Below are 21,521 nucleotides of genomic sequence, written 5' to 3' on the forward strand. Positions count from 1 at the left end.
CCCTTATCATTCGTCGCCTATGCAAGAATTATAGAAATTCGGCTCATTAGATCGCTGATAACTTTATGATCTTAAACATATTGAAGTGGATTTTTTTTAATGAGTTATAGGATATATTTGAGCCCTGGATTATAAATGTTATAAATTGCTATCTTTTGCACAAGCGCAGTGAAAAATTAAATGCTTTAAACGTTTGTATTTCATTACATTTTCAATATTTTAACTTCAAATTTTATTATTATGTTTCTCTAATATGCTGTCAAATATTCTGAAAGCTTATTTACGTTTGACGAAAAACTCTGCATGATATGAGCCAGAAACCTTTAAAAAAATTTGCATTTTTGAGAGAAATGCTTATATCTCCGAGAGTATAAGAGATACTTTCAAGAAAATATAAAAATAAATTTTAGATAGGTTTTCAGCTTCTTTCTGAAATTTATAATTTTCTCCCAGCTATTTACAATGAAAAATGATCAAAAACCTTTTTTGTTTCCTAAATTTATTGGTGGTCCCTAAATGAGAAGTAGACTTAATTTTTGTTGGAAATGGCGGCTGGAGTATACCTTTTATGTGGAAAAAATGACAGAGCAATTGGTCTTTTATTTCTCGAGAAATTAGTAAAAATGTGAATTCTTGAAAGTGTCCCAATATTTTTGGTCATATAGTGTATAAAACTCAAAAACTTTAAAAAATGGCGGGGTACCATTTCAAAAAATTAGGGTGTGATGAGGAAAACAATGGTTATATTTGAATGTAGGAGGTCATTTTACCCAAGTATTGGCAAGAATGGTGTCAGAAGCATATTGAAGGGGGTTTGCTGTACACCTATACATTGTAAATAGTGCACTCTATTTACATGGTTCTTCAAATATTAATGGGCCAAAAATTGTTACATTATTATCTTTCTTAACTTGTCAAAATTAAAAAAAAAAATTAAATTACTTACTAAATTTCCTTTATCTTTTGGTGTGTTGACTGCTAGCCCAGAAACATATGCATGCAACAGAAATCTAAAGAAAAAATGCTAATGAGTTTTAAAAGTACAAAACATTTATTCTTTACATTAAAAAGAAGAAAATCTTTTCAGAGATAATATTTTTCGGCATAAATATGCACAGTGAAAAATTTCAGTCTGCTTCAATGAAGTTAAAGGAATAATAAATAATTTAGGGTGATGAATCTTGATGCTCTTTTTTCTACTATATTGGCTTCTTTAGGTTATTTAATGTAAATGATAATCTTAAAGATGCATATTAAATCACTTAAAAATTAGTTGCAATATTATCAGGGTTCTCGTCTGCTTTCAGAAAAGAAATTCCCTTACTTTTCCAGGTTTTTTTAGAAAAAATTCCTGGAAATTCCAGATTATCTTTGAAATTGTGTCTTTCAATATGAATGTAAAAGCTCTTACTTCCTTCGAAACATATTGTAACGGATTCGGTGCGACTTCCACTTTCTTGAAATGAACACACAGTTCTTGATAAAAACACAGGAGCTTTATTTACACTATGTACAGGAGAAATCGTTAACAACTGTTAAATTATTCATCAGCAATTAAGCAATTATCACGCAACACCGTAAACTCAACGTTTACACACGTATTTACTTCCAAATACGAAAACAACACAGCGAAATGCCTCGCTATAAACAGAGCTAATACACACACTCAGTTCGAAATCTGAATCGAAACTAACTGTTTATCCATCGCTAACGGCTTAAATACACCGAAAAGAAATTTCTCAAATATTCCACACGCTTCTGTAAAGTAGTAGACCGTTATCAATGAAAAGAAAGAAAATAGGGGTCGTATAATTTAGCCGAATGAAAAAGGGGTTGTATATTCATTACGGGAAACTTTTTACAGGTTACGTTCCTACAATAATTACTATTTACAGGATTTGTAACAATATGCAAAAAACCATGTAAGAACTTTAATGTTCATTTTTCAACATTTCTCTTTGCTGACATTAGGGTTCACGCCAGAGAAAAAATAAGGTGGGATTTCCCACCCTGGCCAAAATTTTAGGAGGAATTTTTTAGAACTCAACGGTGAGAATTTTAATATTTTTTTAATGCAGTTTAGTTCATTGCTTTAACATTTTGGATAAATATTTGTTTAAACAAAATACATGCATATTGTGTAGCACAAAATTTATTAAATGAACAAAATGCTAACAGATTTTTTTTTTTTTTTTTTTTTTTTACAGTAGCAAATTACTGCCATGATTAACATTAAAATCTCTTTCGAAGTCTGTTCCAGAGGCAATATCCTTTTTTCAATCAGTTATTTGTAAAACAGTGTGCAAATGATGTACTTTCAATTGCCCTTAAATATGTAGGGGAAAAGGGGGCACATGTGAACTTTTTTTTTTTTTTTTTTCATTTCTTAATTTCTCAGAAAACATTATCAATTTCTCACAGAAAAAGAGTCACCATGATTGAATAGTCTTTTTTTTTTTTTTTTTTTTTGTGCCATGGAATTTTTTTTTTTTTTTTTCAGATTTAAAAAAAAAAAAATCATTTTTTTACTTTATGGAATTTTTAAAAATTGTCCTCCAATTGTTCACATGTACCTCTATAAAGGGGGTACATGTGAACAAGCTTGGGGCACAAGTGAACACGATTTAAAAATACAGGAAGAGCATCATATTTTAACAAAAAACTCGTTATAATGAAGCATATAATTATATACCAACTACATTCAAGGGTTTGTAACCTATACTTTGTCAGTTTGAATTGTACAGTAACTGTCATTAAGAAAATATTTTTTCGGAATTATATAACTATGTTCAACATCAAAATTTAAATTTTCATTTCATGTTCTAATAACTGGATTGACAAGAAAAAATCTTATAAGACTGAACAATACAAAGAATATTTGATTATGTAAAGTTTATTTTTGTTGTATAGTGCGTTTAAGCTTCATGCAGAATATGATGCTGAATTTTAAAATTATTTTAAATTTCAGTTTTTAGTTAAAGGAAAATATTGTATCTTTATTTCCCTTACAAATATTATATATTGCTAAATTTTTGTCCAACTATTTAGTAAATAAAGAATTTAAAGTATAAAAAATAATAAAATAATTAATAATTATGTAATAATAATTAACAATAAATTAATAACAAACTGATTGCAGCAAAATAATAATTATAAATCTTACATCCTTTTTAACACTTATAATCTTTACATCTTTTTTAACACTTTTAATTAGCCTATAGTAATATTTATATAGCGGAGAGGATATGAGAACTGTTCACATTAGGGCCGCGCCGTCCCTATGTGCAAGGTCGTGCGGTGCACGACGGCGCCAGAGCTCAAAGAGCGCGGAGCTCTACCGATTAAAAACGCTTCAAATGAAGGGAAAATAAACTCTAACCAAAAAGCAAAATGGAATTCTTCATGATATCTAATGGAGGATATTAATCCGTCTCGCTGAGAATCTAAAAGGAAAAATTATTAACTTGTTTTGTCTAAACATGCTATTCAAATGCGCTATCTTTTACACTAAAAACAAGTGACTTTAATTAATGCATACATTAGCTTTTTCCTTCTTAATGTGGAGCCACGAATGCTATTTCGGTATGTCTTTATTACAAAAGGTTGAGCATACAAGAAGCAAGAAATTTGCTTATCCCAATTCTGGTTCTTGAGGAATCTTGTATTATAATTTGTGCAAACATAGTCTTTTTCTGATTTTTAATTCGTTTTTTAATTCCATTGCTTCATGTCATCATACATTTTAAGAAAAATACTGTAAGCACATTTGCATATTATTTAGATGTTTGTAATATTTATACATTGCAAACAATAATTTAGGTTAATTTTTTAGTTCCGAAAAGTGTTGACCATAATTACTTGCTTCCCCCTCTTTATCTTTTTACTATTTATGCATTAAATAAAAAAAAAAAACTTTGGAGAGACTATGTATTTGTTTTGGATCTTAAATTCAATGCCTTTTGTAACGGTTCCGTATTTTAAAATTTTTGATTTTACCGGAAATGATTTCAGTTTCAGATTTTAAGGGGAAATATCCTCTATACTTCAATTTAGAAATCTGTTCAGTACTCTGTTGTCATATTTTGACCGGCATAAGACTTTAAATAATTATTTATTAATTAGAGAGATATTTAGAGCGGTGTTTTGATGTTTAAAATATTTTCTTTTTCTAAAAACGCATTAGCATATCACAGGCCGGGTTCGTCAAACCGGGTCCAGTCTGAAAAAAACCCGCTATCTCCGTAAAGTAGGTGGTTTTTCAGAATTTTCTATATTTTGCAACATTCTCTTCAGAAACAAACTAAATATCGATCACTATAAAGCCCAGAAATAGAGATCTTGCTTTTTCTGGACAGTATATCAAATATTAGAAATTTAAGCTGCACTGTAAAAAATCTCGGAAAACTCTCTGAATATACAAAAAAGCTTTCCGTAATACACAGATTCGTACGCCCTCAACAGTTTTCTGCTCTTATCAAAAACCTTTCCTGTTTAACAAGGAAGTAAGAGTCGACGCATGCGCAGCTCACACGGCAATTTTATAGTCCAGCACTATATCCAAACTGAAACTCGTGAAAGCACGCAATGAAAACAAGTGCTGACTCAAGTGCTGAACTCAAGTGCTGAAACAAGTGCGAAGTAACACTCATCAAGGGGATTAGTAGAAGTTTTGTTCCTCACATGAATTCACCGAAGATAATTTTAAAGTCTTATATTTTCTTGCTTATGTATCGTCATGAGATTGAATTTGAAGCTATGTCACTTATTTTTAAGTACGAAGTGCAAATTCTCGACGCATGCTCGTGGAAGGAATACAAATTGAAATTAAAAACCAAATAACTGCCGAGAGGACGCCATGTAAATTCGTTGCGTCGCATAACTTGTGTAGGTAATTTACTTTTATCATGGATACTTTTCTTCTTTCTACAAATGGGTAAGTTTTGTAGGCAGAATTTTATTCTGTCATAAAAATCACCTTTTTGGTGACCAAAGCCTGCAAAAGACCAACACCGACGAATAGGTAAGTCGCTTTGCAACTCTATTACTTTAAAGTGATTTAGTTCATATAAATCTCGTTAAAGAAAACTATTTTCCTCAGTATCATTTTTTCGTTGTGAACTATTGCAATTTGAAAATATTTTACATTACATAGAACACATATTTAAAGTGCAAGTGTGTCTAGTTTTATTCTGTAAAATTTATGAATTGAAGATTATAAAAAACTTTAAATAAGTGTTATTGTGTACTTTGTGTTTATGTGTCAATCTCAGTTAATATTTGGCTGAACATTTATGTATCAAGCATTATGAATTAAATGTTATAATATGCAAATTGTCAGGTTTGATAGTTCGTCTTTAAGGTTGCATGTTTTCATTCTCTTGTAAACAGTGTAGCTAGATTGTATGAAGTAAAAAAAAAAACTATCTCTTGTAATTAGGAACACAGTGCTTCAGTATTATCTAAATGACGATATCTCTTTAAATATTTGCATTAGCGAAACGCTTTAAATTAGTTAAATGTGTATTAATTTCTTTAACAAATAGATACATATATGTATTTAAAAGTGTCTTCATTTCTTTCGTTTTACGAGCCTCAATTTTACCAAAAGCAAAAAAAAAAAAAAAAAAAAAAAGACTTAATAAAATAAATAATTTTGTATTTTTACACATATTTGACTTATAATTTATATGATACTTTGATTAATAATGTATATGATACTTTGATTTATAATTTATATTATACATGAAATATTATTTATCTCCTCAGAGCTTCATTAGTACGATTTATTTTAGTTGCAATGTACCTGCCCTTAAAGGAAAGAAGCTGCAAATATAACAAACAAGAATTATTTCTCTATAATATATTTTTGTATATATATGAAATACACAAGCAATGAATAGCAATGAGAAAAAGAAAATTAAAAGTAGCAATTATTAGAATAAAGTTGAAAGGTTGAATTCGGAGCTCATCAGCCGTGGAAGATTCGATAAATATGGTCAAAAGACCAAAAGATATTAAACTACTTACAAAATAGAGAGTGTTTAAGCTCTAATATATGCATTACATTGGGCCAAATGCACCATATGCTAAACTATATGCAATAAATGAGCTTAAACCTAAAATTAAAAATAGGGGTTTTTTACCTCGGCTAAATTAAGAAACAAGTCCCTATAATTTGTCTTCCTCAGGACAGTACCTACTGCATGCATACTAGTTTAATGTAGGACAGTCAGGAGGAATGAGTCAGTGGCAAAAATGGAACAGCTGTATTTACATGCCAAAATAAAAAGTAATATTTCATGTCATTATTTTAAAAGTGATCATTTTTAAAAAACTATGTTATTAATATACAATGTACATATGGGGAGAAGACGAGGGGCGTTCACCACACAGACTGTGCCATTGACGTTTTCAGGGGGTTGCTTTTTTAGGGGGGGGGGGGGCGCATTATAGCATTTTATGGGTGCACCATCACTCTTATGGTGGGGGGGGGGGGTGGATTCTCGTATATATGAAATGGAATAATCATGTAATAGAGTTCAATGTTTTAATAAATAAAATATATATTGCATTTTGCGCACACTGTAAAAATAAAATCAGTAACCTATTTTGAATAAGTATTTATATTTGTGATGAGCTGGAAAAGGGCAAGAACAGAAGAATCAACCCGAATGGTTCCAGCAGGGGGACTTGGTGTCATATTTAAATTCATCAATTTCTCTGTTGGTACTTTTCGGTACACTTTGTTCGTCAGAGAATTTGACTTGAGGTGAACGAATTCCGGAACACTAAGGGTAGGTAAGTCTTTTATCCGAAGATAGAAGCTATCAAGTTTGATACAAGATATGTTTTTAAGTTCTGCATTAAAAATATAATATGTTGATAGTTTTGTCTTGAAAATATTGAGAGAAAAACTGAAGTTTAAGATTGTTTAACAAACATTCCCCACTTTTCAGAAGGTACTCCCCCCCCCCCCCAAATTTCCCGACGATTTTGTGATTAGGAATGAAACTACTAGATTATTTCATAATTTTTCAAAAATTTATAACTGTGCATATGTTATGCTGTTAACCATGCTATTTGTCATTAGAAATTCAAAAAAAAAAAAAATCCAGGAATGATTCTAAAATTGCTTGTATTATTGCTCTTAGATATGAAAGAATTGAAATTGATATGGTATGCAATACTATAATAAAGAATTATATTTTAGAAAAAATCACGGAAAAAGGATTCCGAAATTCTTGGAAACGTTTCTGAAATTTTTTTGGAGAATTCCGAAACACTCGGAAACGTTTTTGAAACTTTCATGAACCACAGCTGCACAGAATACTCAGAAACATTTCTGGAAATTACGGAAAGAGGATTCCGAAATACTCAGAAATGTTTCTGAAAATTACAGAAAGAGGATTCCGAAATACTCAGACACGTTTCTAGACATTACAGAAAGAGGATTCCGAAATACTCAGAAATGTTTTTGAAACTTTCATGAACCACAGCTGCACGATATACTCAGAAACGTTTCCGGATTTTTTTTTACAGTGTGCATACTAGCAAGCAATAATTATTTCGATCACATTCAAAGATTTTTTTTTTAATTGTTGAGGTAAAATGCTTTGACTAACTGAAACTGGTCATCTCTTTTTTAACGGCAGCTCAATGCAAGGTTTCCAAGAGAAAAAGTCAGATTCCAAAAGTTAGTTTCAATCGCTCGTCCCTTACACCTGCCCATACTCGAAATAATTAAACACGTACACTGTGTTCCAAAATGGAAAACTTACAGATTGTTTTCATTTTAATAAATTAAAAATGCCAAACATATTTTTTTTTCCATATTGCATTTGTCTACAAATGTCATGCAAATATCTTTTAAACGCCTTTATGCAGTGATGTTCGAGCAAAATATAGTTAACTCCTGGGGTCAGGTAGACAAAGGCGTTTAAAAGACATTTGCACGACGGCGCCGATCAGGCTTGGCGCGGCCCTGGTTCACATGTGCCCCTACATGTTGTGTTCACAAGTGAACTGTCATCTACCTTAGAACTAATTTTCAAAAATAAAGAATTTTTAATTTAATTACAAAATTTATACACTGGCATAAATATACATAAATGTTCATATAATGGTTTGCAATAATTAAATTTAGCTTACTAATTAGTTTAAAATATGTTTTTACATGAAGAAGACAGAGATAAAAGTACATCAGCATCTGCTAAAACAAAGAAGCTATCACCACAGGAGCATAAACTAGCTTCTTGCTCTGAAAGTTGAGTTAAGAAGTTGAACTGGTACTGCCATTACTTGAGAATTTTTAAGATTTTGTGCATGACGTTATCCTAGTAAAACATACCATATTCACATGTGCCCCTTTTTCCCCTACCTAAATGCTTCAAAAAAAAAAGAAAGTACAAAAATGGAAACCCTGACAAAGAATTTGTTTTGGTGCAGCTTCGACATTAAATTTGTTTAGAAAAACGTTTTATTTGTTAGGAAAAAGGTGTAGGAATCTTGCAATCCTCCTACCTAGCTCCATCCTGGCTGACATAGTAAATCTTTGTATTGTATAAGTACTTGCTTCACATGCAGAAAAAAATGGCTCATTCTGGTTTCAATGCAGTTGCTTAACAACAGAATAACTCACTCACCATTACCACAGAAGTTTATGATTTTTCTCTGACTTTTTTGTTTAAAATATAAAATGTCCCTGACAATTCACAGTTCTCCCTGACCCTTGGGAACCTTGAATTTTCAGTGAGCGAGAATTATACAAGAGATAAGTACATTTTATCTACACCTTATTTGAAAGAAGTGACCATGCACGAGTATAATTACCTCATAAAATATAATTCCATTGTTGAAAACTTTTCATATGTCATTGGATCGTTATCAAGAAATTCTGTTAACCAATCAGGCAATGTTGTGCCACAAGCCAAGTTGATACGAAGGCATTCCAGGAAGTCGGTATGTTTACTAATTCCACCACTAGTAACAGGCAAAAAGGAAAACTGAGGCTTAAGAACACTCTTCAGTTTCTGGTAGACTTCCTCAAATGGTCTTGTAACAAACATTGCAAACTAGAAATGGAGAATCATATTGCATTCAGCTAATTTCAAAACATGAAATATACTCATCAAAGCAAAATAAAAAAGACCTGTGATGAAAACATAAAAAATTACAATCTTTAAGAAGAGTGAACCATTACAGATATATATTAAAAGCACTAAAGCGGGAAAGAAAAAAGTTTGGTTTGATAAAATAAGATTTGAATCAAAGTACTTCATAACTTGTTGCAATGTTAAAGTCATTCATGCTACTTATTTTGTTATAAATGCTAGCTTTATAACAAAATAATGCTTTATGACCTTATGTGACTCAAAACCAGGATACAGTAGAATTCTAATTATCCTAACTCCAAAAAGCCGGTTCAAATTACTGATTATCCGAATTGATTCTAGAAAAAATTAAGGCGAAATTGTATTGCGATTCGCAAAACAATTATTCGATCTACACTATCTGTTGTCCTTCCCTACACGAAACTTTTCAAACAGCTGACTTTAACCCAGATGTTTAGCAAGCAATGACTTTCTTTTCAGCACCATATGTATATATTGAATTAATGTACAGCACTTGTGAGTACACTTTGCATGAAAAGCTTTACCTTTTCATTTAAGTGATTAAAAGCTCATTTTTTTAAAAAAAATTTGCTTTTCTTTCATTTGCAACATACATACAATAATTCATTACAATAGACTCTTTTTTTCCAGAAAAATCCAATTATTTGAATATTTGATTACCCAAATAGGGTTGTCCCAATTGATTGAGATATTTGGAGCTCTTCTGTCATTCCTTTAAAAGGACATTCCAGTTTAAAAGAACTGAACAAGTATCTATATAAGGTAGTTAGAATAAACTGAATCCTTGATTTTTCTCCCTGGCATGTGACAATGCATCTTAGTTTTTACAGTAAACTACTAAAATGTATTATTTTGTTGTTTTAAATATCATTTTTCATATTTTTTTTTTTTAATTAACTAGAGTTATTTGAGAAAGAAAAAAAAAAAAAGAATTGATAAGCAAATAGTACTAGGCATAGGGATATACTTCTACTGTCTGACCACAAATTGTATGGAAAGGCAAACATCTGGTTTACAGGCGGAAATAGATGTATCTATTAGTTTTCAGGGAGAGTCAGATTCAAATGAGCGGAACATGCACTTTTCTAATTTTTACTTTTCTCCCTCATTCAGACAGACTCTTCTTAACTGGACATTTGCCAATTCCATACAATCCATGGTCAAACAGTAGTTATTAATGTGCCAAGCAAAAAAATGTATGAGATTTGTCTCAGGGAAAGTGAATGAACTCAAGGTTTAAAAATATTGAAGGCATTTTGATTTCAACTATCACTGATATTTAAATTTCTTTTACTGAAAAAAAATACACTCTAATACAAAAAAGAAGTTGCACCATGAAGGAAGTCTTAGAATACAATGACATTTGGAAGGTATGTTAAGTGTATATGGAAGAGTAAATGATTAGAAAATGAGAACGATATAAGCAAAATTTATTGAACAACATACACAAAATGGGTAACATTCAGTATGGGGTATGGCCGCCATTATTCCGAATACAACATGCTAATCGTCTTGGTAACGAATCGTACAGGTTCTTAATGAAGTCCTGTGGTAATCTATCCCATGCTGCTTTAACTTTGTTACGGAGTTCCGGCAGATTTCGAGGTACGGGTGGAGTGTTGACATCTCGTCCCATGGCATCCCACACATTCTCGATTGGGGACAGGTCTGGTGAATATGCCGGCCACTCCATGCTGTCTAGGCCTTGAAGATAAGCTCTAGAGACGGCAGCAATATGGGGTCGAGCGTTGTTTTGTTGGAATAGCGGCCGAACACTGGTGCTCAGGAATGGCAAAGCAACTGGCTGCAGGATCTCTTGAACGTAACGTTGGCCGGTCAAAGCACCGTTAATGAACACTAGAGGTGATTTTGCATCATATGCAATTGCGCACCACACCATGACACCAGGTCTCGTGGACGTATGACGCTGTACAATAAACCGTAAATCTTGGCGCTGACCACGTTGCCTCCACACGCGGATTCTATTGTCGTTTCCACCAAGACAGAAGCCGGACTGGTCAGTGAAGACTACGCGATACCATTCGACGCTCCATGTCCGTCTTGTACGGCACCATTCCAATCTTTTCCGACGATGCAATGCTGTTAATGACAGTCGTCGTAACGGTCTACGTGAGCGCAGTCCCACGTCGTGCAGCCGTCGGCAAATGGTGCGACCACTTATTGGCTGATTGATGGAAGGTCCTACAGCCCGTTGGATGTCTGCAACTGTGCTGGTTGGATCGTTACGAGCTTGCCTTACGAGCCTCCGGTCCTCCCTCGGTACGGTTTGTCTCGGCCTCCCTGAGCCTGGTTGACGCTGATATGTGCCTTGTTGAGTCCACTGCCGCCAAATGCGTGCAACAGTAACATCAGTGTAACCAACGTGCTGTGCTATCTGTCGAAATGACCATCCAGCTTCTCGGAGGCCAATTATGCGACCCCTTTCGAACACTCCTGGTTGCGTAAATTGCTTGCGAACTTTATTTCGAGGCATAATCCAATGTTAAACGACGTAACTAACAAATCAGATTGAGTTAAATTAAAATTGCTGCTCTACTGGACGCCCTTATATAGCTGGTCTTGCGCTGTGCTTAGGGCCACCCTGCGCGCGTTGCTTGCGCAACCCTAACCTGGAAATTTAATCATTTGCATATCTTAGGCAGAAGAACCATCCCTCCAAATTTCATTCACATCGGTCCACACCTTCCTGGTGCAACTTCTTTTTTGTCTTAGAGTGTATTTGAATTGTTTTTCTTTTCTTTTTTTTTAAACCAAAGTTGTTCTATTCACATTTCTAACTTTATTTTTTCCAATTTCAAAATAATTTAAATGCTCAATGACCTATTTTTATTATTTGTTTTTCATCTCTTCAGATATGGTGGAATTTCTCAACAACTGAAATTTTCAAAAAATTTAAAAAAAACAATGAAATGTCTGGAGCGACCACTCTCTATTCTCGAAAAAAGTGGTCGGTAAAGGAGATTGGTCGCTCTTGGAGGTTTGTTTTTGAATATGCAAAAAACAACAATTATACCAATAGAAATCATTTAAATTTTGCTTACACTATATTAATTAAGAACATAGTTGCCTTTAAAATATGAAATAGATTTATTTACTTCAGATTCGTTGCTTTTTCTGAATTGCTGTTGCTATTTCTAATGACCTTATCATTAGTGCAATTTGAGTGCAACAAACCTATCTATTTCTCAACTGTTCAAACCAGGTAAAAATAGATTCTGACCACTAAAATGACCTAGGAACGCCTGTTAAGTTTCAAGAAATAATCATTTTGAAAACAACTATCATTATCAACCTCCCACAATGATCGATACACACCTGACCTGCCGGAAGATATACAAGAATGTCATCTTAGCATCCCATGGATGGTAAAAAAACTATGCCTTTCATTTAATATTTTTGAGGCTCTGGACAGAGGGGGCATTGGGCATGAAAGAAACCTATTGGAAACTCCCCAGAAGAAGATTTTACCCTTTCTTTCTACTTTTCTGTGCAAGAGAAATTAATATGCGTCCACATTGCTTTTCTTTTGCTATCTCACTTTTGGTTTTCTACCATCAAAAATTCATTCATTTGTGGGTGATGAGTTTTGTGATTTGCTGGTCTTGTGAGGGGCTTCAGGGGTCTTTCCCAGATGATTCTTAACATTGAGTAGATAGGGGGAAAATTTGTGGTTAATGGAGATGGTCTCTCATAGATGTTTCACTGTATTTAGAAATCTTTATCATAGGAATAACAAGTGATAAGAGACTTGTGTTATCAGCTCTTGCAGTCGCGTGTATCTCATACTTAAGGTGACCAAAAGCGTGTCTTTGTCCCATGATCTGGTCGGGGTTGAACTGTTCCTATAGCCCCATTTGCCCAAGTCATCTCGGGCATCTAAAACAGGTAAACTGCAAAGGAGGTAATTGAAGGGCTTCAGGGTGCAATGCAATGAAATGCCTAAAGTGACCATACGTTCCGTTTTGAACAGGAAAGTCCTGTCTTTAGACAGCCTGTCGAGCTGTCCCCACACATTGTGTCGGGAAGTAGAAATGTCCTGTTTTCTGAAAGTAAGCAACCTACTCTAAGAGATTGAAAAAAAAAAAAGGTGTAAGAAACTTAAGCACATCTGACAAACTATAGAGGGCGATCAAGTTATCACATACATGAAAAAATAACAGTAACCAATTGAGCAAAGTAAGCATAATAACCAGACGATTAGTAGATCAGTGTGTTGAAAATGGTTATCACACTAGGCGAATATTAGCCAATTTGGGTTTTTTTTTTTTTAAATATAAATTGCATTTATCAAATTAAAAGAATATGAAAGCAGCAATTATTGTGTCACCTTCACAGTTTTGTGGGTAAAAATACGGAGAAAGTCTTATAATTATTCAAGTGTGTTTATACAAATGAAGCTTTTAAAATTATAGTAAAGTAGGGCAGTTCTCAAACAGGTCAGCTATTTTTGACTAATTTTAAGAGCGTCTTTTAAAATCTGAGGTTCCATTCTTCTTTTCAAAAAAATGATTTCAGGGTTCGTACTTAATTTCAGAAATAAAATGAAGGAGTTTCAGAGGAGTTTTGAAGGAGTAAAATGAGATTTTGAAGGAGTTCAAAATGGTTGTCATGTCACACATTTTTCAACAAACTTGACCCCCTTTATCAAAATGTCACACTTCACCTAACACCTCCTCTTGTCAAATGTGATATTTTGTATAAACATATTGTTACAATAACTGTGCGATGTCACTTTTTGTCACCTTCTCTCTTTCCCTTGTCACAATTTCATGAACCCGTCTCCTCCCCAAGGCATAACATAACTTGTGGATGACCCTTTTTACAATATCATAACTGTGATTTACTAAACAATTGCTTTTTAACACAATCACTTAATATAGTACATTTACTTATATATTTTTAAATATTTAAATAATAATTAGACAACCTGACGTTTGTTGCTGAGAGTGTGGTGGAGGGGAAAACAATAATCATAAAACTTGAATAAATAGCCAAGCACCATTGAAAAATGTTTTAGTTCACTTATGAAATGTCTGAGTCTTCTCACAAAATTTTCACCTTGAATTTTATGGCTTAACTATAATCAATTTGTAAATCACATCTTTATGAAAAAAATAAATAAATAAATACATGAAATTACTACATTAAAATCACCCTTGAGACAAAGTTAGTTGTCGATCGAAATATTTTAAGCTACTGTCATAGCAGAAGATTATGTAGTCTTGAACTGAAAAAGAAGGAGTTTTGAATGAGTTAAAACCAAAATGAAGGAGTTTGAAGGGACCTTCAAAAAAAATTTCCTAAATGAAGCAGTATTGAAGGATTTTTGAAGGAATGTATGAACCCTGTATTATTATTATTATTATTAAGCATTCTATTGCCTAAAATTCTGAAGCGTCCTGTTTTGAGGAGAAAATTTTCTTTTCACCTTACTCATGTCTCTTCAAAAAAAAAAAAAAGGACACCATGCATGTAAGTCCTAAAAGCAAAAAGGCCAAAGGGAAAGAAAGTTTATGGATTTTATAAAAGTAGAAAATATCTTTCCTTTGTGGCTGAAACAGAAAAAAAATAGAAGAGGAATTAACAACTTTTTTTTTTTAATTCTGTAGTGTACTTTTATTATGAAAGACAATGTATGGCTAACAATATACTGATAATTTTGAAAAAAAAAGGAGAGGGGAGGGGAGGGTCAAGCTGTTACTGGTAGAAACTGAACTGCAGTTTGAAACATATTTGTACTCAGCTGCAAGAAGGGAACATATAGAATTTAACATTCTAAATAGACATTAGACATTCACCTGTTATTAAACATAACTTTTAGCAAGAAGGGAGAAAATAAGAAATTTTTCTTTATTCTACTGGCATTTGAAACTAAATTATCACTGCAGAGAGATCGGAACCAACAATATTTTTCATGTAAGATGTCATTTCAGAGGTTTAAAGCTGCACAGCATATGCAGTTGCACAGCATATCATCTGAAATGAAAATTCATGACGACTACAAAATATTGCTTTTATAGAAGGATTTATTGCTATCATCAAATATTTTTACAGCAAGATTTTACTATATCAGAATTGAAAAATTTAAGTATAACTTTTACTTACCTGCAATGCTTCTCTCTTTTCTAAATGGTCATAATAAGTTTTAGGGCTGAAACATTAAAGCAACATTTGTTAATAAATAATTAAACATAATAACATTAAGCGCTTTTAAAATACAGTAGAGTCTTAATTATCCGAGTTTCCGCTTTAACCAAGCTGTCAAATATCTCAAGGTTTTTTTTTTTCCTAGCTCATTCTTTATTTTCAAAACTACTGTCGAAAAAAAGTCTGAATTTTATCTACAAGAAGACGCTCAGGAAAACGAAATCCAACATTATTGCTTCCTTATTTTTTCATTGCATCACGCAGCTCCCTACCCCTCCCCTTTTGAAAAGAGAGTAAGTATGAATGTCCTGGAAAAAAAAATCATTGATACAGAAGACCCCAAAAATTTCAATGTAGGTAGTGACGAGTGTTTGGATTAAGTCATGAAACTGCTGTTGTTTGAGCTAATCAATAACGGAAGATATAAGTGTATGGATGAGTGATGACGAATAACATGAGATTACCAATGAAATAATCATTAATATCATCAATAAGGAAATACTATTTGGAAGGTGGTATACAATTGCGTTTTTCGGAGTTTAATGTCGAAATTTCCTGAAACAGCCTTTGACTTCCTTATGTGATTAAAGATTATCTAACATTTTCTTCAGTCTTGAAAAAAAAAAAATTAGGAGAGAACCCTATCCTTTTTCCTCTAATTTTATCAAAACAGGCAAATTTTGACGTCAAATTTGAAAAAATTTTTAGTGAAGCCTTCTTGAATCACCCCTTCCTAATTTTCTTCTCTTAACACCATCAAAAATTGACTAAAAGTGTTTTTAAGTCTTCAATTTTGAAAAATTTTGGTAAGAGCTCCCGCCCAATTTCCCTTCTTCTGCCTTTTCTCTAACTCTACAATATTGTTGCTTTCATCTTTGAATTTTGGTGCTATTATTTAGGCAGGGGACTTAGCCCCTAGCCGCAAAGGTCTCACTCCACCCATGGTTAAACTTTTTTTAAGTAGAAAGACATTTTTTAAGTCAAAGAAATAGAGTTTTTCTCTTCCCCACTTTTTCTTCAATTTTTCCAAAAAGTGGCACTTTCTCCTAATTAATTTTTTTATTTCCGAAAAGAAAGTTTGTGGAACGTTTTACACTCTTTGAATTACAGTATAACTTCGATTTAACAATACCTGATTTAACAATTTTCTCAATTCAGTAATACATTTCACTGATCTGGATTTGACTGCATTGAATGTCAATGCTCCTTGATTTAACGATAACTTCTTAAAGACCCTCGACAATTCTTATGTTGGAGTTATACTGAAGTTATGAGAGTTTCAAAGTGTGCTAGGCTATCATCGAAGTTTGATCTGATGAATGATATTGTTTATTCAAATATATTTGCGTCTTAACTTAAGTTAAAAGCTGGAAGGTATAGAATACAGTAACGCCTCATTATTGCGCTTGTCGGAAGACAGCAAAAGGGCAATATATCCGAAAACAGGATATAACTAAAATCATAAAAAGTAATGATTCATTTAACTTACGAATGACAAGTGCACCTAAAAAATGGTAAGTTTATCATCATGTTGGGGTGATTTTTTTGATAAAAACGAAAGGAAATAGCTTAACAATTGTTCTTTTAAAATAAAATGAAAAATTTAAAAAAATATTTCTATTGATTTTCAGCATAATAAGAGTCAAAATTTGTAGCTTACACAGCAACAAATTTAAACTGGAAAACATAGTAGTTTTGTGCTATAATTAAAAAAAAGAAGAAAATACTTTTTCTTGGAAAGTAAAACTTTTTTTCTGTCAAATGTAAAAGTAACCTTTTTTTTTTTAAATATTATTTTTTGGTAGACAAAGGGAAAGTGCAAGCTATCCCAATGAGCGATTTATCGATGCATGCTGTACCTAGGATTTACTGTATTTAAGACCTTCGTCCAAAACTTTTAACTATTCATGATTAATAAGTAAAGTATATTTTACATCACACAAATTCAAAACAACTAATTAAAATTAATCTTAAACATTGTGGTAAAGAAAACATTAACTATCATGAGATTTTGAAAGTTGAATGTCTGTGATATAATGCGTAAAGGATATGGAAAAATTGGTAGGCATTACTGCATTAATAAAAAGAACATTATGTGAGTTCTTCACCATCAATTTCATTGAATAAATGCATTCTTGAGAATGCAAAAGTTTCTATATTTACTTTCAAAAACACAACATTTTTCTTGGAGTTAGCAATAATTATCTCCATGACCTTTAGATATTATTGTGAACAATGAACTTGATAGTTTAAAATTTTCTATATTTGATCATAAATCAAAGAAAAAGTAGAAAAATATTTGAAATTCTTACATGGTCAACGTTTTTTTAAAAAAAATTTGGGCATAAAATAGAGCTTTTGAAGAGAAAAAAGTAAATCCTTTTGCAAAAGAAGAAAGAATAAACAATTTCAATATTTATTTAAGATTGAGATGAATGAGGTTGGCTTGAATGAGTTTGGAAAAATGTAAGGTACTTACCTAAGTATCAAAGAGCATAACAAGCCATTAGGAGACACAGCTAAACCTTGAGTCATCAAATTCTTTAAATCAAGGTCAATATTTATATTTTCATGCTGAAATTTAATTTCTGCAAAAAAAGTATTCATTCAAGATATGCATCAGTAAACATATCCAACAATGAAATTAAGAATTTCCCAATATTTAAAAACACTATAAATAATTAGAATCTTTATCAAATTTAGCTACTTTTTGAATTTTTTTCTTTAAAAATTATGTCTTGAAAATAATTCTGAAAACTTACCATCATTTCCCAAAGATACTTTGATTTCAATTATTTTTCCCTCCATGCTTGAAATCAGTACACGGTACTGAGGCATTGTAGTATCTAATACAGTCATACCTGAAACAAAATGTTCTACATTACAAACAAGAATGCAAAATAAGCAGCAGAAGAAACCATACATAGCATGAATAGCACTATACCGTCCGTGATCACGTGCCTCTCATAGAAACTAATAATTAGCTTAAGTAGGTACAATAAAACCTGTGAAGTTGACCACCTGTCTATGTTGACTGCTAAATAAATTTCAAATAAAATAATTTAAAATAAATCTAAAAAGCTAAGTTTTGGCCATTCCTCTCTTTGAACGATAAAATATTAAAGGTCTTTTTTACTTGTAAACACCAACATTTTTATCACAAAGACTATAAAATAATTACCAGTAACAGGAAGCCTGTGTAGTCCAAAAGAGTGTCCAACATTCCTAATAATAATAGATGAGTCAGTGAGGGCAATTTCACATCCAACCAGAGCATGTAGTTTGGCAGCAATTATGACATACTTTTTCAAAGCAATCTATTTTGTAAAGAAAAATAGTTGATTATTAATTAATGATGAACAATACTTCAGAGATAATCACAATGGCATATTTTATACCTTCTATTAGAAAAAAAATCTTTTAAAACAGAGTGAACTTTAAGCGAGGATGTCTAACCAACAGCCTATATGCAGCCCATATTAAGCGCTAATGTAGCTGAAGAAGGTATATGAAGTAAAAAAGATCTCAGCAGTTCATCCAGATGATTCATTTTACTGTTGTCATTAGATGATGATGGGCACAATCCATTTATACTCAATATGTTGTAGACCTTGTGATTAGCAGAAATTCCCCTCAAAAGAAACATAGTGACAGAGTTTGACAGAACTCTGACTAAAAAATTCATTTCCAAAATTTGCAATTGGATATAACAGCAGACAAATCCAACAGGTGAGTATTTTACCAAATGTTCTTTTTACATTTGTTTAGAGGGACTTTTACCCAAAATTTGTTGTTTGAAATTGGTTAATGATATGCCAGTTTGGTATCCTCAACTATACAGTTATTAAAGAGAAGTGTATAATTTTTGTAATTTATTAAATAGTGTTGTTTTCTATATTTTTTATATTTTTTAAATTACTACCTACTTCTATTATTTTTTGTAGTTCTTATTCTGACTAAATACACATAATGTAATAAAACATATCAAAAGAAATGTAATTGTTAATCGTAGCAAATGCTCTGTAACAGAACTTGATGATTCCCCTGAGAGCTGGCAGGATAGCACTGACTACTCATTTGTATGACTTAGAAAGCAAGAGAAAAAAAAAAAAAACAACTTATCAGTACTATGTCTAAAATCATAAACAAATTTAAAATGATTTAAAGTGATGACAATCCAAAATAAATGCTAGCCAAGCTTTGTTTCAACAAGTTAGCAAACATAATTCTAGAAATAAGATAAAGTAAGAATTCCTACTTTTCAAATTAATACAAGAATTTGGAAATAAATTTTAGAGTTTTTGGGAAAATACTTTAAAATACTATTTTTGTGATTTTGTTTAAAATAAATATAAATAACCTGCTAACAAATTATCCAACAGAATGTGTAGAATTGCAATCTGGTAACCAACTTAAAGTGAAGCTTTGATGAGTCAACCTTGCCCAACCTGGGAATTCACTCAGGGTCAGCGAAGGTACGAATCCAGATGGGGAGGGGGGTTCACCCAAAAAGCAACCAAAATTCTCTTAAAATGCATTTTGAGGACCTATATTTCAAAAAAAAAAAAAAAAAAATTGCCCCTAACTGCCTATTTGAGCACAAAACTGCACTTTGACCGTTTCCTTTCTGATAATGATTCTCCAAAACCAGAAACTGGATCTGCCCCTGATCTGCGGCATGGAACGCAAAGCGCTACCACTAAGCCACTGGGTTTCAAGTACTTTAATGTAGTTAGTTTCCTTTTCTAATTACAAGCTGCACTTTTCAACAGATTATTAGCAATAGTTTTGTGAAATGGTTTGTAATGCTCTACACAGCAAAACTTTAAAAAATGTTGGAAGCTGCAAAATTCAATTTCCTTAATAATAATAAGAAGAATAACAATAGTACTTTAAGAACAGCAATATGGTCCACTGCAACAGAATCTTCTTCATCCCACACTTTGCACATACTTTTCACGACAAGCTTAGGTTCCTGATCAGAGTCAATCCGTACAGTAACTGGGAGGAAAGCCAAAATGCCTTTATGACTTCCACACATTAAAAAACCTAAAAGAAAGAAGTTTACATTTTGTAACAAATAGGCTGAAAAAAAATGCATAACCTTAACTCAACTTGGAAAAACTCAATTATTGTAATTTTAAAATTTGCAGGATGTGAAATCCATTTCAAGACATGGTACACATAGGTTACATGAACCTGCTAAAAGTTATGGGAAAAATCGAAACACTTGATTTCAAATACTTTTATTGAGAATTAAATACATATACAGATTCAACTTACCAGCTGTTGGGCTTGTTTGTTGCCAGCATAAAGATGTTAAGAAGCCAAGTTCTGTATCCCATTCATATGCTAACGACACTCTGTTACAAATGAAATGAAAATTAAATTCCAATTAGCTTTTAACATTTTAATTAACATAATATTTCAAATACAGTCAGTTCTTGATAACCTGAAGTCCCAAGGGACCGGCTAAAACTTTCCAGTTATTGATAGTAATGATCTTATAATTTCATACTTAAATTGGAGCGCTTTAGGAAATTGCCTTATTTTATTTACTTGTCATTTCTTGGATGCTCTCTCATCTTTTTGAAGTATGATTGACAGTGCAACTCGGGGTAAACTACGGTTAATTAGCCATAGGGGTATGTTGGTTCATTCGCAATGTTAAGGAAAAAAAATGCAAAAAAACAAAGCAAACATGTACCATTTCTACTCGTTTCTTCTACATGAATCTCATTTAAAGAGTAGCATCTTTCAAAGAAGAAGTTAGAACTTTCAAGTAGTCACCATAGTGAGTAAATTTCATCTTGTACTAATAACCGCTTTTTATTTATTAATAAAGTTAAGTTCCATTTTGACAAATCATATTCAAAAGGATAAACGTTCCTAGTTATTATTGAATCTATCTGCTAATTGAAATGTTTTCGAAAAAATTTCTTGCATTCATGAAAAGAAAAAATGACAAGATAGGGTTATTTGGTCCATTTGGGTGTAACTGTAAAAAGATTATTTTATATTTGTCTTTTTTTTTAAATTTTATATTTGAATTTATTGCAATGGTGAAAATGATTCTGATGAACAATAAATTTAATTTTATGACTTACTATTGCTTAATTACAGTAGTTTTAGTCTTTTTGATTTCTCTATTGACATGGTTTTGCATTTTTATAGTAGGACATCATGAAAAAATGGTGCACAAAAGAGATTTTTTATGTAAAA

General features: G+C 32.1%; 1 protein-coding gene across 1 annotated transcript in view; it reads right to left on the reverse strand.

Annotated features, from left to right (window-relative positions):
- Window positions 1-21,521, reverse strand: part of LOC129232413 (general transcription factor 3C polypeptide 4-like) — a 68,998-nt gene that overhangs the window by 13,481 nt on the left and 33,996 nt on the right. Inside the window, exons 6-13 of the mRNA XM_054866561.1 lie at window positions 20,583-20,662; window positions 20,191-20,348; window positions 18,481-18,616; window positions 18,062-18,160; window positions 17,779-17,887; window positions 15,258-15,303; window positions 8,830-9,071; window positions 947-1,010 (exon numbers count right to left, since the gene is read on the reverse strand). Of these exons, the coding sequence (XP_054722536.1) occupies window positions 947-1,010; window positions 8,830-9,071; window positions 15,258-15,303; window positions 17,779-17,887; window positions 18,062-18,160; window positions 18,481-18,616; window positions 20,191-20,348; window positions 20,583-20,662 (934 nt within the window). The remainder of the gene's footprint in view (window positions 1-946; window positions 1,011-8,829; window positions 9,072-15,257; window positions 15,304-17,778; window positions 17,888-18,061; window positions 18,161-18,480; window positions 18,617-20,190; window positions 20,349-20,582; window positions 20,663-21,521) is intronic.

Source organism: Uloborus diversus, chromosome 1 (genome assembly GCF_026930045.1).
Source record: "Uloborus diversus isolate 005 chromosome 1, Udiv.v.3.1, whole genome shotgun sequence".
Lineage (NCBI taxonomy): Eukaryota > Metazoa > Arthropoda > Arachnida > Araneae > Uloboridae > Uloborus > Uloborus diversus.